The sequence below is a fragment of the Rattus rattus genome, chromosome 7, assembly GCF_011064425.1.
Source record: "Rattus rattus isolate New Zealand chromosome 7, Rrattus_CSIRO_v1, whole genome shotgun sequence".
Classification (NCBI taxonomy): Eukaryota; Metazoa; Chordata; class Mammalia; order Rodentia; family Muridae; genus Rattus; species Rattus rattus.
In genome coordinates, this window is record NC_046160.1 from 129,753,698 (window position 1) to 129,770,532 (window position 16,835).

Below are 16,835 nucleotides of genomic sequence, written 5' to 3' on the forward strand. Positions count from 1 at the left end.
CAGGGGGTGGAAACCTCCTGAACAGAGTGCCAAGGGCCTGGAGGGCAGCATCTGCAGGTTACTATCAGACCGATCGGGATGGCGCAAGTGTAACCAGAGACTCGGCCTCAGAGCTGTGACCTGGGTGTGTCTGGAGCTCACACCGAGGCAGTCATAGATGGCAGCCAGGCTGGGTGTGATGGATGCAGCTGCATTTGGGTTCTGGGGCCATGGCTGGGGTTTGGATGGCTCAAAAAGCCTTTGTTGAAAGGTGTAGGTTAGGAATGTCCCTGTGATACAGCCCAGGACACCCAGGCAGCGGCTGTTGGAGGGTGGTAATGGGCAGGGCCCCTCTGTGGCCACCTGCATGTGGTGGTTTCTGGGACTCTGCCTGGGACTGGATAGCAGGGGCCAGATTCTGCACCTGTCCCTTTCCTGGCGAGTTTCAGCTGTCTCCAGAGTTAAGCAAACCCCACTGTGTTCCAGTTTCAGGAGGTTCTGTACCCTACCCTGGCAGTGGGGAACCATTGCAGCCTCAGGGGATGCTTTGCCGCCTGGTGGTCCAGTGGGGGGGAAACTGAGGCACACGGGGCTATGTTCTCTGTCTAATGACCATAGCCTGTGCTGTTGAATGAGTGCCCAGGACTCTGTCACAGAGTATGGTGTATGCCACTTCAGGTAGGGTCCTGGTTAGCCACTGTGTCACACAGCCGAGGCTATCAGTGACACACCCCCCCGTCTCTAGCATCTTATGGGGGTTCCCCGTGGAGAACAGGGTGGCTATTGAGGGGGAGGCTCTCAATGAGTGAGTCTGTCCTGAGTCGTCCAGCTGGGCTTCCCCTGGCACAGGGCTATGGGTGGCGTGCCGGTCGGTGCTGTGTGGGCTGGGCTATAGGCCAGTAAGCTGGAGAGTCTGAGCCTCTAGTGAGGTGCCTGGTAGGGCGGGGGGCACTGGGACAGCCTGGGTGTGCCTGCCAGTTTCCAGGCTGGAAAGTTGAGCCCTGGACCATCCTGCCAGGCTGCACGAGACATAGGAATGTTTAACAGCAGGCCACTGGGAGTCCCTTCCTGGACCTGTTGTCAACTCCGGAAACAGTTGCTGTACAGGGTCATAGCCCAGAATGCTCTGTGTGGGAAGGGAGGTTGAGGTAGCAGGCAGTGTAGTCACAGGTTGCTCATGCTCGCCCGCTCCCTCCCTTGTACTTGTGTGGTGGTGCAGTGGGGGGGACACCAGGGTGTCAGGAGCGTGGGCATTCCAGGCCTAAGCCTCGTATCGGCCCTGCACGGGTGCCGAGTTCCCATTTGCAGAAATGGATGGTTGGCAGGGCCCAGGAGGGTCTGTGTTTGCCCTGACCTCTGGGCGAAGCTCGACCAGCCGTGGAGCCAGGATACCTTTCCTTCTTCTAGGAGAAAATGGAAGGATTACTTACAGCAACTTCCAGACCCCAGAAACAAAATAAAAACCCGAAAACCTCATCATTTTTAAACGGGAGGCTCCCTAAAACCCACCGCGTGATGGGTGGGTTGTGCACAGTGCTAAATTGAATCAAATTAAGAAAAATACTTTCCCAAGCACAAGTAAAATATCTGTTTAATTAGACCATAAAGCGGAAATTAAAAGTAATATTTTGCAATGGAGTAATTACTGTCTATCTGGAAGCAATGTGTTTCAGAAGTAACAGGCCCAGTGGCTGGGGATTCTGAGTTAAAATCCTGAACCTGGGCTAGGACCCCTGGGGGCTTGGGCTCCCGGACACTGAGCTGCAGGGGTGGCTGGGAAAGGAAGCTTGGTCCCGACAGTTCCTCCTGGACCCCAACCTCCGTCCCTGATGCATGCTGTGTGCTCCTTACAGCGAGAGGAAGTTCACGCAAGCAGGGTTTGCTGGTGGGAGGGGGGCAGGGCTGGGGAATTTGGTGGCTGCCGCAAGGCCTTTGTCCATCTGAGTGAGGGCCTTGCTGGAACCGGGTGTGTGTGTGGGTGGTTGTTGTGTGCGGGTGTGTGTGTGGGGGGGGGGTACACACGTGCACATGTATGCAGTCTCTCCCTGGAGCCCTGTATTCTTTGAGAAGCTTGGTTCTGTTCAATCTCCTCTTCCCCTCAGCTGCTCCCAAAGACAAGGTCTTGTACCTCTCCAGAGTGGGCTGTGGTTCTGAAGGACCCAGGCCCAACGTAGTGCGTTTGAGCAGCCTGATCACCCTGTTGTGTGACCAGGACTGGAGAGGTGGCCTCCCCAACATGGGTGGTGGTGGTGAGGGGACCAAAAACACTGACTTGGCTACTTGTACAAGAGGGCTCTTGGCCCCCAACCTGGGTCTTGGCCAAGGGCTCTGACCCACTAGGAGCTTATGCAGCAGGGACCAGTGCGCAATGCACCTGTTGGAAGGAAGGCTCCTGTCTCAGATGCCCGGGGCCTACTGCACACTACGTTGCAGTTGGGGTGGGCGTGGGGATCATGACCCACAGCACTGAGGCCCACAGAGAGCAGAGCCACTATGGGGCTGGGTCCTTCAGAACCACAGCCCACTCTGGAGAGGTACAAGATGAGCAAATGACTTTTGGCCACCTTCTCGTGGGGACCTGAACATGGTGGTCCACTCTCTTCTTCTGCTCTTGATGGCCAGACGGGCTTCTCTCCCACTCTCTGCCTCCCTGTGTTGGTGTGGCTAGTGGGCTCTCCTCCCCTCTGCCCAGCCCTTAGATTTAGCTTTCATCCTTGGGGACAGGATTACTTCAGAGACTGTGGTCCCTAAGACAGGCCGAGGCCTCCAGGCCTGTTCAGAGGGCTCAGAACAAAGGGTAGCTGGGCCTGGATTCTAGGCTGGGCTTGCTCCGGGCTGGCGGCCCCTTTCAAGCTGAGCTAATGGCTGCACCAGGCCACACTTCCTTCCCTTCGCAGCCTCCTGCTGAGTGGAAAATTGAAGCAGAAGATCCAAACTGGAAGCAGGCCCTACTGCCCTCCGCCTGGGGCTGGGCCATTGGCTGGGATCACCCCACCCCAACCTCCACCCCTGTGCCATCTCTGGGGACCTCTCTTGCCCTGCAAGGCCCCCTTACGTGATGAGCCTGGTGAATTCCAGGGGCGTCAGCTGACGGGGACCTGATCTGCCAGGCACCTCTCAGCCTGGAAACCATCCAGAATTTACGGAGTATTCCATAAATCAGGCAGCCGGCATGATACTGGGTCTGACAGAGGTCACTCTTTTATCTGCCTTGGGCTGTGGGTGGAAATGGGGCCAAGGAAGAAAGACCTTAGTCACGACAGCGCCCCCCCCCCCGCCTCTCACCGTACTGGCTGCTTTGGCCACAGCCTTCGCCGCTTTTTATGGGAACAGGCGAGCAGCCCCTGGGCGCGCTGAGGAAACATGCATTTCTGGGATAAATGAGACGTGTGGGTGGGACGGCTGGCCTCAGCCTCCTAGTCTGAGAAATGGGTATATCTGCGGGAGGCTGCTGTTGTTGGAGTCAGGCGTTGTGAGAAGACCCTCTGGACCTGTATGGTCAGCTTACTGGATGGAACTGCCCGAAACTGGGGCAAGCTGGAGCTAGCGGAGTGGACCGCTGAGAAATGATTCTGGGCTCTTATCAGGGAGACAGCTGTAGCTGCAGTAGGCAGCATTTGTCTAAGGGACTGGGCTAATTGGGCCGGGACAGGAGAGCAGAGAATTGGATCAGGATGGGTGTTTTGCTTCTAGTTAGGTCACTCTGAGGCCGGCCCAGCCCCAGTCTCTCTGTAGGAGGTGTGCTGTGTCCATACAGGGTGCTGCGTCCCTTCTGTGAAGTATTGTCCCTCCGGGAGGCGGTGTCCTCTCTCTGGGTGGGAATCTTATCCTCCTGACCTACAGCCTGCTTTGAGGGGCCTCCTTGCCCATCTCTGGACAGTGTCACTGGGCACCCCTTGCTCAGGACAATGAGCCATGCATGCCATCCCTACTGCTACCAGGGTTAGAGATGGCCACACTCTCTCCGGGGACTTGGCCAAGAGACATTCACGCAAGTACCCTGTCTCGTGCTCTCACCCTCTACCAGGGCTGGCTGGAGGTTGCAACAACAGGGACGTGGTCTCTGTCCCATGAGAGAAAGCAGAGGGAAGGGAACCCTGGAGGCCGCTTCTGGTCAGCCCCCTGCCAGGCCCTGAACCAGTGTCTTTACAAATAAGCTAGTTGTCAGGGAGCTACAGACGCGGCTTGTTAGCCATGAACCAGCATGGTTAGTGATGGTGGGGAGGGTGGCTGTCAAGGGCACAGGGAACCTCAGTATTAACTCCGATAATTATCTTCCTGCTGGGCTCATGTGGATGAAATAGTTTGGGCCATAATAAGGTTACGGATGATGTTGCTCTGGCTACAGCATGAGCTGGGGTGATGGGCTCTCCACATACCTGAGCACTGATGGCTGTCCCTTGCTGTCCCCAGGATCCTTGCCTCTCTACCCTGCTGCTTGACAAGCTCCCGGCATCTGGGGTTCAGCCAGCATGCCGCCCTGACGCCGAGAGCCGCTGTGACGTGTGCACCACGCATCTACACCAGCTCACCCGGGAAGCCCTGCGCCTGTTACAGACCCCGGCCAGCCACGAGGACCCTGATGCTTCCCGAGGAGGCCTTGGAGCTCCCAGCCCTAGGGACCCACCTGGACCAGTGGGCCTCATGGGGAGGCAGCCCCCTGTGGGACCTGACAGGAGAAAGGCAGCAGCTTGGCCATCTGGCCCCAGCGTCCAGGTGTCCGTGGCCCCAGCAGGCCTTGGGGGAGCACTGAGTACAGTCACCATACAAGCCCAGCAGTGCCTGGAGGGTGTGTGGAGCCTCTCAAGGGTCAACAGCTTCTTACCACCCACTTGCCTGGTGAGTGTTCTGGATAGGTGGGCCACTGGATCCCAACTGACTACCTTTTAGGCCCCCGACCACGTTTGGGTGCCCTGTAGTATGGTATTAGCGGGGCCACTGAAAACCTGGGGAAGTCAGGGATACTTTTTGGTTAACTCTCCGTTTTCGATTTCCCGTGATGCTATGGGCTGATGGAAGAACCAAGGACTCCTGGGATGAGCTTTGTCTGGTCTTGGGTTTGCAGAGGACACCTTCCTTTGAGAAGCTGCTGGGTCAGGTTGTCCTCAGAGGCACAGCTTGGGTGACGTAGACTTGCCCCATGGACAGAAGACAGAGCCTAGAGTACACAGCAAGGTTCACAGTTGCTGGCATCGATGTTTAGGTTGAAGGCCTGGCTCCCCTCAATCCATCTCAGAAATCCCTGGCTGGAAGTGGTTTTCTGGGGCATTGTCTACGTGCACCTCTTGCTGTCCCTCCAACTTCCCGTGTCGCCAGTTTCCCACCTGGTCCGAGGAGTACCAGGGAGGAACTGAGAGAGTCATGCTGCCGGCCTAGAGGGCCCCTCGGGTGGGTATCACAGATGATCTACGACTGGACCCTGGGAGGGCCTGACACCAGCAGGGCCCAGCCAGCACTCTGTGGGAGCCCTGGTTGACATAGCCCCTTCTCCAGGAGCACTGTGCTGAGGGCACAGACCCCTGCTTGTTGAGGGCTTAGTCTGAGGGCTCACAGTGCCCAGCAAGAGGGCACCGCACTTTGAACTGTTGGTCTGCGTTCCTCCGGTGACCGTAGTTGGGATCCTTAGGTAGAGAAGGTATAAATAGATCTACCAGGATCGAGGCATGATGTCTTATGGGAGAAGAGGCAGGATCGGGGGACATGAAGCCGGGCAGGGACAGACTGTTGTGGATCATGGGTGCGTGGCTACATGGAGTAGCGCTCCCCCACCCGTGGTTGCTCCCTGGAACGCCGACAGCAGAGGATCTTGTAGGTGTTGCCGAGGAATCCTGCTCCTGAGGTAGTGCTTCGGGTGTGCATTCCAGGCACACGGCAGCCGGCTGTGCAGGCTTGGGGAGTTGGCAAAGTCCCTGATGTGGGCTGGTTGGCTCTCACCCTTGGTCTGTGTGTCCGGTGACATTTCAAGGAGATGGGTAGAGGTGCGCAGGGACCCCAGAGCCACTGAGCAGTGTTGATATAATCTCCCATGTAAGGAAGGTTCCTCCCATTGTCTTGACTGTAGGCTTCTCTGGGGTGGGTGCCACTTATTGGCTGGACTTTGCTCTCGGATGTAGGCTGTGCTGAGAATTCTGTCCAAGCTGGAGCTGGTCCCTGGGCTTTGTTCTGGGGGTCATCTTTTGAGGCCATCTGTCCTTGGGGTTGGAGTGCCACCCTAATCGTGGCCTAGCACTCCTCCCTTACCATACTGTAGGGAGGCTCCAGCTGCCTGCGGAGCAGGGAAGAGAACCCCGGGGTAGAGCTCAGACGCCCCCCTGACTGTTCAGGCGAATTAAATAATCCCTAGAGGAGGTGACACTGAGCTGGATCTTAAAGGAAACCTCAGGTGATGTGCTCAGACCCCAGACACTGATCTGAAGGGGTGTTGGATGGTCCCATTGATGAACCGGCCGTAGCCTTAGGTCTGAGCAGGCATGGACCTAGGCTCTTGCTGACGGCCTTCATGCCTTGGTGTGGTGATGGGGGAGGACGCCGGGAGGGTCGGTCGTTGGCTTTTAGCCTGACCAAGGCCTACCTGTCATAAAACGTGGGCACTTAAGGCCCTCGCTTCTCGTTGCACACGCACATCGATTGTGTTTGGGAAAAGGTGGGAATGGATTTATAATTAGAGAACAGTCCTGACGATCAATAGGGAGATTATTAGAACCATAAATAGAACCTTAGGCTGCAGATGAGGCAATGTCCCTTGAAGCAGGGCGTCGATCACTGATGATCAAGTACCGCCTGGGCCCTCTGCTATTAAACACTTCTGGAGAGATGGGTTGTGGAGCTGTCACAAATGGCCGGTGGCCTGATGGGGCCGATTAGGTGGTTCCCACAGGTGGTTTAGACAGCTTGGCCCACATCCTACAGGGGTGGGGAGGACAGGGCCAGGAAAGTGGTCAGGCAGGAGAGCTGGTCCTTAGAGGGGATGGTGTGACCTATGACTCCCGGGGCCCTCTGGAGGCACCCGCAAGGCCTGGAACATTCTAGGTGCTGACCGTGTGGCTGAGAGCTGCCCTGGGCCCTGCGTCTGGGCGTGAGTGTAGTCCAGTTGCCCTTGTGACCCCGAGTTTCAGCGGGTCGAGAAGCTGCTGGACTACACAGCTTTATTGAACCCAAGCCATAGCCACATCTTACTTGGGTTTGGAGGGAGCATCTCCCTTGGAGGAGACTGCCATGACAGGTATCCTCGGGGCATAAGTACATCAGGTGACATGAACCTGCCCCGTGGATGGGTGACACACTGGCATGGACAGGTTGAAGGATGTCCTCTGGACCTCCCCTCCCACCAGTGACCCCTGTGAGGGCCTGGCTGTCCTTCACGCTTGCTCAGAGAGGTGCCCTTTCCTGATCATTTTGCCGTCGAGCATCCATTGCATCCCGGAGGTGGCCTGAGACCACTGCATATCCGATGTTTACATGACAGTTCGTAACGGTAGCAGAGTTACAGCTCTGAAGCAGCGACAGAAATAATTTTATGGTTGGGGGTTCACCAAGTGGTGAGGAACGGGATTAAAGGGCTACAGCTTTAAGGTTGAGAACTACTGTTCTAGACATCCAGGCAGAGGTCTGTTGTGACAGATGAGGAGTGTCCCCATGTGTGGTCTCCCCAATGCCAGCTTGTGGCATGTCCCACAATCAGAAGCCCCCTCGGAGGTCAAGAAACCTGTTCTCATCTTGTAGCAGACTCTCTAAGACAGGACTCAACCTCCCGACCCCTTGGTTGGTTTGAGATGGCACAGTTGACATCAGAGAGGCCTCAAGGAACTAGGGCTCCCCACTGCACGGTGGTTGGGTGGCACTGTCCTCGGGTTGCCTGCTTGCTTCCCGCTCGGAGCTGTGCACAGAGCCTGCCGCTTGCAGTTAATAGAGACCTTAGGTGGATATTGGAGGTGGAGGGCTCCCTCTGAGCTGTATAGCCTGGCTGTCGATGGAATCCTCTAACTTGTTGCTGACACCCCTGTCCAGCCATCAGTTTACCTCCCCGTGTAGTGGGGGTTGGTAAGGTGGCCTCCTCTTCCGTGTGAAGCCCCATTGAGCTTGCTTCTGTCGTGTGGGTGGGGACAATGCACTGAAGGTCCAGGACTTCCCCTCTTATGCCAGGCCCTGGAGGCCTCTGGGTAATGAGGCCCGAGGAGAGGAGCGGGCAAGCAAGAATAAGGGTGTAACATTCCCTCACAGGAGCACCCAGCAGGGCGTCGGTGGGGCAGGGAGTCCTAGAAGGCACTGTGCTTCCCATGCCAGAACCCCCTAGATGCAGAGCTCAGAGGGCTGCCGAGGAAGGCTAGCCTGTCTTTCTCAAACTGGCTTCCGCAGAGCCCTGGTGTACCACAGAGACCAGCCTGCTTAGGTTCTGCAGTGTCTCGCCTCCACGTGGGTGCTACCCAGGCTGTGATGCAGTCATTTCTCTGTAGCTTCCCTTAGCCGGGGCTGGCCTCACGCTGCTCTCCTCTCTCCACACTTTTCCTTCGTTGCTGCTGTGTCTCCATCACACTTTCTGTTTGGCTGCCCGCCCGCATCCTCCCCCCACCCCACCCCCGTGTTGTGCCGTGGTCCCCCCTCCCTCGCCCACACCACCGCTGCTCTGCACTCGCTTTGGGACGGCTTCTTTTGGCTCTCCCAGGCTCTGCTTCCGGCAGGAGTTGGCAGTGGCCGTCCTGATGGACAGAGCTGCATCATGGCAGCTGGTGGGACGGTGGAACCAAGTCACGTGCGGGACTCCTGAGACAGGTCAGTGTGGGGAGGACTGGCGGCGCAGGTGGGGTCAGATGGCCGAAGGCCCTGGTACCCATGTGGATGCCCGGGGTGGCTGGGCCTAAGGGAGTGGGTAGAAGGGCCATGTGGGGGATGGGGCAGCAGCTCAGGCCCCCTGCAATACTCTTGCTTTGGTCCTCAGTGTCCAGCAGTTGGACCAGGGGTTGTGGGCCCTGGGGCCCAGCACCGCCATCACGGACTATAGGTTAGCTATGGGCTGGACACCTCTCCTCCCCAAGTCCCTAGGCTCTGTCTGCTGTGTCCAGTAAATGCTCAGCCAAAGGACTCAGACCACATATTGTCAGCCTTATAACTTACACGTTAATTATTTCCCATGCCCCTCTTCCCGACTAAGCAGTTCGGCCTTTCATAGGTGGTTTAAAAGGGATCCACGTTGGGGCGAGGGAGTGGCTCGGAGAAGAGCCCTGGGTTCTGAGGCACGTTTAGGACTGTTGTCCCAAACACCTATGGGCATATAGCTGATAGACGCTTGGTACAGTGTCTGGTAAGCCATTCCAGGTTTGCCCTTTTTAGCTATGGACTTTCTGGGTTACTGGGTACCACGGGGGGCTAGGAAGGTGCTGGGCTGGCACTGGTTCAAGGCTTGGGGTGGGCTTGGGACTTTTACAGGCAGAGAGAGTCTGCTCTATCTCCTGGCTGGGGTCCTTCAGGATGAGGCCTTTGCTGTGAGGAGGGTAACTGCTCTGCACTGTTAAGATCTCTGGGTACAAGGTGGCTTGTTCTACAGAGGTTCCACACGTGGTCTCAGGGCTACATCCTTCAAGAGATCCTGGGAGTACTGAGCTCATCCCAGGGTCACCATACCAGGCCCGTGCCCTCTCAGCCTGGGCATCCAGCCTTCTGTCATCTGGGACGCAGGCCATATTGGCTGAGTAGAGAGGGTATTTGGGAGTCCAAGGGGCCTGGGGCTTTCTGGGAAGAGACCAGCTGCCTGTCCTTCTCTGCTAGGGCTTGAGTCCCTGCTGCCCCAGGAGCCTGAGGGGCAGGTAAACATCATGTGCAAACTGTCCTGGGAACATTTAATTATATCCGTGCACCATGCTGAGGGCCTCTCCCTTTCTAGAATTTATTTTTGCTAATTAGTTGGAAATGCCAGAGTTGTATTTCAGACAGTAGAGTGTCAGACGTTATCACATGGGGGACAATTAGCGCTCATGCCAAATATTTATTGCGGTGACTTGTATAATTGTACCTCTGGGTGCTCCCAGATGGCCCAGGGATGAGGGGCAGAGGTCTATCTGCCTGACCTCTGTGGTCACTACAGGGCTTGAGAAGGGCTGTAAAATCAGCCCCAGGTGAGGTCTGCATTTTCCTCCATGGCTGGGATAGACCTGTCCCATGCCTGAGGTGGGAACATGGGTCCAGGCTGAAGGTCCCAGTCTTCTGGCTGTGATTTCCAGTCGTATAGGCAGGCTTTTGCAACTGTGTGTGCGTGTGTGTATGTGTGTGTGTGGGGGGTGTGTGTGTCTAGGGGTAAGTAAGGGTACTCAGCCCCGGGTGATGGGTCTGTCACTTGTCTGTTCCTTATGTGGATTTCTCCTTCCTCCAGGCCGAGGCTGCTGTAGCTGCTGTGGCTGTGGCCGACACTGTCCGAGACTGTGCCCCAACATCAGGCTCCGATCGCATGTCTAAGGCGTGGGGCCGAGGGGCAGCATGCACGACAGCCCTGGTTACCCCAGCCCCAGGCACTTCGGCAGGGGGTTCCACAGCCCCATCGGCAGCGGCCTCTTTCTTTATAAGGTAGGTCCTCTGGGGTCACACAAGCTGCAGTGTATTGTTGGGGAATTGAAGCCTTGAGTTCTTGGTTCCTGGCATATGTCTTACTCTTGGGAGAAGGAACTGTGGCTTACTCAGTTGATGGAAGAGTGGGGCCTGCGAGAATCCTGGCTGGCCTCGCGGGGCACCTTTCAAGGGTACCTGTCTAGGGCCTAGAGCTTGGGTGCATAGAAGTGATGGTGCTGTGGTTTGACCCCTTCCCTCCAGGATGCCCAGCTTGAGGATGTAAGGTGGTGTGGTTGTGGTGGTCTGGCCAGAGGGAGAGAAGTATTTCAAGGTGGGAGGTGGGAACAGGACCCCTCTCTCCCTGAATTTGGCCAGTGGATGGGTGGGGGAGCTTGGCCAGGGGATGGTTGGATGGTGTTTCCCCAGCCCAAGGCAAAGCCTTTGGTTCTACAGACCCAAGGCTGGACTCCTACCCTCACCCAGCAGCCTGAGGGAACAGGGATTAAAGGATGTAATGGCCATAATGAGAGGTAATGGCAGCCAGCTGGGGGTCACTGTCCCATTAACAGCCCGAATGGGCGCTGATAAGCTCGTCCGTATCACGCTGGGCAGTGTGCAGAAGCTGTCTTATCAGCCCTGGTCCGGGGGGACTTGAGGGCCTGATGGGGGGGCGTGACGGGGCATGTGATTAGGGCATTGTCAGGGCCGGCTGATGAATGCTGCTGTGACTGATGCCGCCTCAGCAACCAGCCCAGTCGGATGCAGATGGGGACAGCCTGCCTGAGAGCCTCCCGTGTGCCAGCAGCAGCCCGGGTGGTGTATAGGGGACTGGGCATGAGGGGCTGATAGCTGGCCATGTCTTATCCTGTTCAGTTCTGGTTTCAAGGGCCTTTGCTTTGAGGATTTGGTGGCCTTTGTGGGGGCTAGACTCCTGGCACGGTACTTGGTCTGAGGTTTCGAAATGCTCAGATCTGTTGGAAAGTGTTTACAAAGACATTGGTCCTGAGTCTGGGTACCACCCAGCACTCTGATTCTGAGGCCCCTGGAGCGTCTTGACACAGTGTGTGTGGTGTGAGCGGCCCCCTCCCACTGGCTCATTAGCCACACTGCCCGGCAGCAGGCAGCAGCTGCTGGCTGCCTTTTGTCTCAACCCAGGCTGTGGAGGTTCCTCTGCCTGAGCAACACCCTGACCTTGGAAAGTTACCATAGAAACAAAGAAACAAGTGGACTTGGTTGGGGGCTGGAGGCAGGTTTCCCAAAGCAGAGTGCCAGCCTGTGTGTGCCGGGGTGTGTGTGCGTGAGTGTGTATGTGCGTGTGGAGGTGAAATGGGAGTCACTCTGAGTATCAGTGGCTTCCTGACCTTTGACGTGTGGCTTCTTGAGGGTCAGGTTTAGTGTAGGTGTTTCTGCAGGTAGTGTCCAATAGGGCCGAGATTGCTTGTGGGAGGCTCACCCCTGTGAGCTTTGCAACTTTGTAACCACTGCCTGGCATTGTGGGTAAGGGAGAGAGACTTGGAGTTGCAGAGGGGCTTGTCCAGCGTGCTCAGGAGGCAGTAGAACTGCGGCCCCTCCGCACCCCACCGCTCATACTGAGCAGGTGCTGTGCTTCTGCCCCCGCCCTCGGAACTCACCAGTGGAATGATCCTCGCTGATCCCTTGGGAGTCTTGCACAATGGTGTGTGTGTATGTGGCGGATGTGTGTGTGTCTGGAATCTGTGAAGGTGGCCTTGGATGGAGGCCAGATCAGAGAGCTGCTCTCTCTCGGAGGGCTTCAAGGGCTGAGGAGATGTAGTGGTAGAGGCATCTGTGCTGTGCGCGGAGAGTAGGGTGAGCTCAGCAGTTCTGGTTCTCAAATCTTACAGCCCTGAGGGCTCTGCCCCTGCCCTGACTTTTTTCTCCAGGCTGAACAACCAACTCAAGTTATCCTCAACCACTTCAGTGTGCCGTGCCCGCCGTACACTGTAGTCCCAAGGGTACCGGGGAGCCGGGGAGTTGGGGAAGGGGTGGAGTAGCATCCCCTCCGCTGGACCTGTGGTTAAGCACTGACCTGATATACCTTCTCCGTCAGAAATTTGAAGCCACACTCGGTGGGGACTGCTGTGACCCTGACATCCATGCTCTAAACCCTCTAACTGCTGTGTAGCTTGCAGTCTCCTCTCCCTCTGCTGCTCCGGTTAATGAGCACAGCATGCCTGCCTAGCTGTCCTTCCTCTCTGCTCTTGGTGAATATGGGTTACCCCTGGCACCCAGAATCTACATCTGACAGGGGGAGGCAGCTTTTCTGGACCCATGTTTGGACCTAGCTGGCAGCTGTGTAGAGGCTCTGAAGCTGGGCCTGAGCTATCAGGTCCAGGGACTTGCCAGAGAAGTCTCTCACTTGTTCCAGCCTCCGGGTAAGACCCTCCGGTGGCTGACCTTTGGTGACACCTCCCCCTAATCAGGTCCTGAGTTCCTTTGACCCACTGAGGAGCTCCCAGTGAGTACTCCAGGCCCTCACAAGGTAGATCCTGCAGATGGCAGGTCTGCTATAGGGAAGGAGGCTCGGTGCGTGGTCCTGCCGTGCCCGCCAACCTCTCGGCGTAGGGAAACTTTGGATTGGCAGCATCTGGTCGCCAAGGGAGCAGGCTACCTTTCAGATGTTCAGAGACCTTGCGTTAAGCCCAGTTGCCTCTAAAGTAGCTTCCTCTTTGAAAGAGGTAAGTTTTCTTTATGAGGTGAGACTTTTTTTCTTGCTTTCTGTTCTCACGAGTCAGTGACCAGAGAATGATGGATCTGGGGTTGCTTTATGTTCAGGCTTGCGGTCACAAACCTGGTCATTCACGTCCCCAGCGTAGGCGTGTGCCAGGCTTCCCGTGAGCTCGGGTCTCTCCAAGAGTCTCAGGCGAGAGTGGTTCTATAGAACAGGAAACTTAGGGCTGGGGTCTGCATTGGGGCATTAGGACGGGCTTCCTAGAGGTGGTGTCCCCTGAGATCTGTTTGGAAGCTCCCATCGTTTTGGTTTTGATTTTTCGTCAGGGGGAAGCCTGTTCAGGTTTGCCCATTCCTCCCTGCATACCCCAGTGCTCCAGGGCTGCCACTTCCTAACAGTGTGGTGGTCTTGCTGGCCCTGGGTATGATATGATACCCTATCTTTTCTTAGCCTTGGTGAGACCAATTTGTGTGTCCGTGTGTGTGTGTGTGTGTGTGTGTGTGTGTCTGTGTGTCTGTGTGTCTGTGTGTGTGTTTGTGTGTGTGTATATGTGTGTGAGTGTGTGTGACTGTGTGTGTATGTGTGTGTGTCTGTGTGTGTGTTTGTGTGTCTGTGTGTATGTGTCTATGTGTGTGTGTGTGTGTGTGTGTGTGTGTGTGTGTGTGTGTGTGTGTGTGTGTGACTGTGTGTGTGTTTGTGTGTGTGTGTGTGTGTGACTGTGTGTGTGTGTGTGTGTGTGTGTGTGTGTTTGTGTGTGTGTGTGTGTGTGTGTGTGTGTTGTGTGTGTGTGTGTGGTGTGTGTGTTTCTGTGTGTGTGTGTGTGTGTGTGTGTGTGTGTGTGTGTGTGTGTGTGTGTGTGTTCTTGCCGCTTAGATCCCAGGTTTGTGTCTTTACCAAACTGGGATCCTCAGGGTCAGTCCTAGCCTCTGTGACTCCCTAAAGCCAAACCCTGGAAGGCTTGGGAGGTTGATGGGAATCTGTCTGTTTTCATCAAAGACCAGGTACTTGTCCTGGGATGTCGGCCAGAGAACGGCTGGGAGTCATGCTTTGTGAGTGGTGAGCCATAAAGCAGGTACCTAGGGCTAGGCTGGCTCTGGCAGCTGCTGGCTCCCACCTGTCTACTGCTGTAAGTCAGGTCAGACCCAGGAGCTGGCCATGCACAGGAGACGCCCAGGGCAGCTAATGCCTACCCGTGCTGTGGTCTTTGCTTCTGAGGGTGTTACCAAGGGCAGGGTTGTCAGTAGTCCCAGTGGTCTATAGACCCAGCCTTGCTCCTGGCCGTCATCTCGTTCCAGCTGTCTGTCCTCCGCCAGCCTCTACATACCTCGAGGTATGGGTGCCCTCCCCCAACCTCCCACCCCATATCCTTCTTTAAAGATTGCACTGGGGCCCTGCCTGACCTGGAGGCTAGTTCAGAGTGCCTTGGCTTCTGCTGTCTGCTGACCAGTGTAGGCACCTTGGGAGGGAGCTCACCACACCCCCAACCCCGGGAGAATATTTGGCAGCCCCCATGTACTGTCTCCAAACCCTAGGAATAGGTTTTCCTTGACTACTTACAGGCAAAAAAGCCACTCCAGGAAGTCTCCTTGTCCTGCCCAGGCAGCCCTGGGCCCCTTTCTGCCCAGTTGGGGTGGCATGACTCTTATATTAGACCCGAGCCCTGGGCAGTGCCAGGCAAGGGGGTCATGACTTCCCTGCCTTGATCATACCTGGAAATAACACTGCTTTCTGAGGCAGAACTGGGGCTTTTTTTCCTGAGGCTATTGGGGTGGGATCTGGAGTGAGGGCCCAGATAGGTGTTGGAAGGCATGAAGAGGCCCTGAGCTGGTGCTGGCTCTCCTGCTGTGGCCCTTTCCAGCCATTGTCCTTGTCCTGTGACTCCCCCTCCCTCCACAGGAGTAGTGTGGGACCCATGAAGGTTTGACCTCACAATTCTCAGCATACACAGTGGTGGGTAACAGTGTCCTCCCTTCTTGCCCATGTTTTGCCATGCGCTACTACGAAAGGAGTTGAGAAACTGAGACGCTTTCTCACAAGGCTCATTTGAACTTCACAAACACAGGCTCAGGCAGGTACAAGGCAGATGCTTAGGGCACCCCCAGGGTGCAGGTACGACCACTGGCAGAGAACTCCAGGTTCTGGGGCCCCGGGTCTTCCTGGGCAGGAGACCACCACTCCCTACTTTGCCCAGTCTGCAGCACACGGTGCCGCTGTGCTCGGCTCAGTTAAAGACTCCGCCATGCATCGTAGATTACTTTTATTTTCTGTGATGACACCTCGCTAGGAGGAAGCTGCCCCTGGGGCCTCTTGAAAGACAACTCCTATTAAAGATGAGAGCGGTTACCAGAGCGCCAGCAACGTGGTGGGAGGTGCCAAGGGGGCCCAGGCTCTGGGCTCCTGCATGTCGGATCCTCCTGAGGAAGAAAAATTGGGACTTGGGAGGCCTAGAGGGATGGGGGTGGGATGCAGCAGGGGTGGGGGACATTTGGGCATGTTGGGGAGAGGCGGAACTGGTTAGATAGCTTTCTCGTCCTGGTCACCTGCCCCCACCCAGGTCTCCCCTTTGGAAAGCGGTGACAGGCCCGGGGAGAGAGTCTCAGCTTCATGGTGTGCGTAATACAAAATCTAGTGATATTCTTGGGTCTCTGTGTTGGAGGCGTGGGGTGGGCCGTGCCGTTTTCATGGTCCACAGGCAAGGTAGGAGGAGCCTGAGACTTGACTAGAGAGGACTTTTCAGGGCCAGGTATACTGGGGGGGGGGCAGTGGGGACAACTGTTGCAGGGGTCTGGGGCTGTGGGAAAGCCCATCCCAGGACAGACACCTGACCCCCCTGTCCCCGGGATAGGGCCAGCATGAAGAAAGTGTGGATAGCTAGGGTGGAAGCCTGTGGTTTCAGAGCTCAGCACAGAGCAGAACGTGGTCCTATGTCCACACGGATTGTCCCGCCTGTGGCCCCACCCTGGGATCCCACTCAGAACACCGAAGTTTGGGCCGTGCGACTGTAAGAATGTCTGGCTGTTTACTCAGAGTGACTCTCCACATGGCTGATGGGGTCTGAGACGGGGCAGCCTGCTGTGGACATAGGCACAGTGACTGAGTGACAGGGGTAGCTGGTGGTGCACACCCTGAGCGCCCTCCTCTCCTCCCCAGGGCTGCCCAGAAGCTCAGCCTGGCCTCTAAGCGCAAGAAGCACCCGCCGCCGCCTGCACCCTCTGCTCGAGGTTCATCCACTTACGCCACGGACTTCAGTGGCACTCTGCAGCTGTGGCCACCCCCGGTGCCCCCCTGCCTGCTCAGGGCCGCCTCCAAGGCCAAGGAAAACCCCAGCAACTTCGGAAAGGTAGGTCCCACCTGAGGTCCCATGCCTGGAGGTGGGGAGGCCGGGCTCTCAGATAAAATGTAGGAGGTAGAGGGCCCCATTTTCTTCTCCAGAGTCATGATAAGACAACTGACAGAGCTACGGAGAGGGAGAACGCACCTCTGGGGCGTGGCACCCGGAAGGGCATGGGGAGTCTGTGGAGCTGTGAGAAATGATGGGAAGAATGATGTCTTCCGGTCCCAGGGGCTTGTTCCAGGGTAGCCATGTGGTGTTTTGGGGTGGGAGCTGTTCGTTCTTGCTCATTCTCCCTCC

At 56.6% G+C, this 16,835-nt stretch overlaps 1 protein-coding gene across 2 annotated transcripts in view; it reads left to right on the forward strand.

Annotated features, from left to right (window-relative positions):
- Nucleotides 1-16,835, forward strand: part of Kif26a (kinesin family member 26A) — a 35,648-nt gene that overhangs the window by 6,513 nt on the left and 12,300 nt on the right. Inside the window, exons 3-5 of one of the 2 annotated variants that reach the window (XM_032908532.1) lie at nt 4,393-4,818; nt 10,343-10,533; nt 16,355-16,544. In XM_032908532.1, coding sequence (XP_032764423.1) covers nt 4,393-4,818; nt 10,343-10,533; nt 16,355-16,544 — 807 coding nt within the window. Of the gene's footprint in view, nt 1-4,392; nt 4,819-8,654; nt 8,749-10,342; nt 10,534-16,354; nt 16,545-16,835 lie in introns of those variants that run through there. The other variant, XM_032908533.1, reaches the window with a different exon arrangement.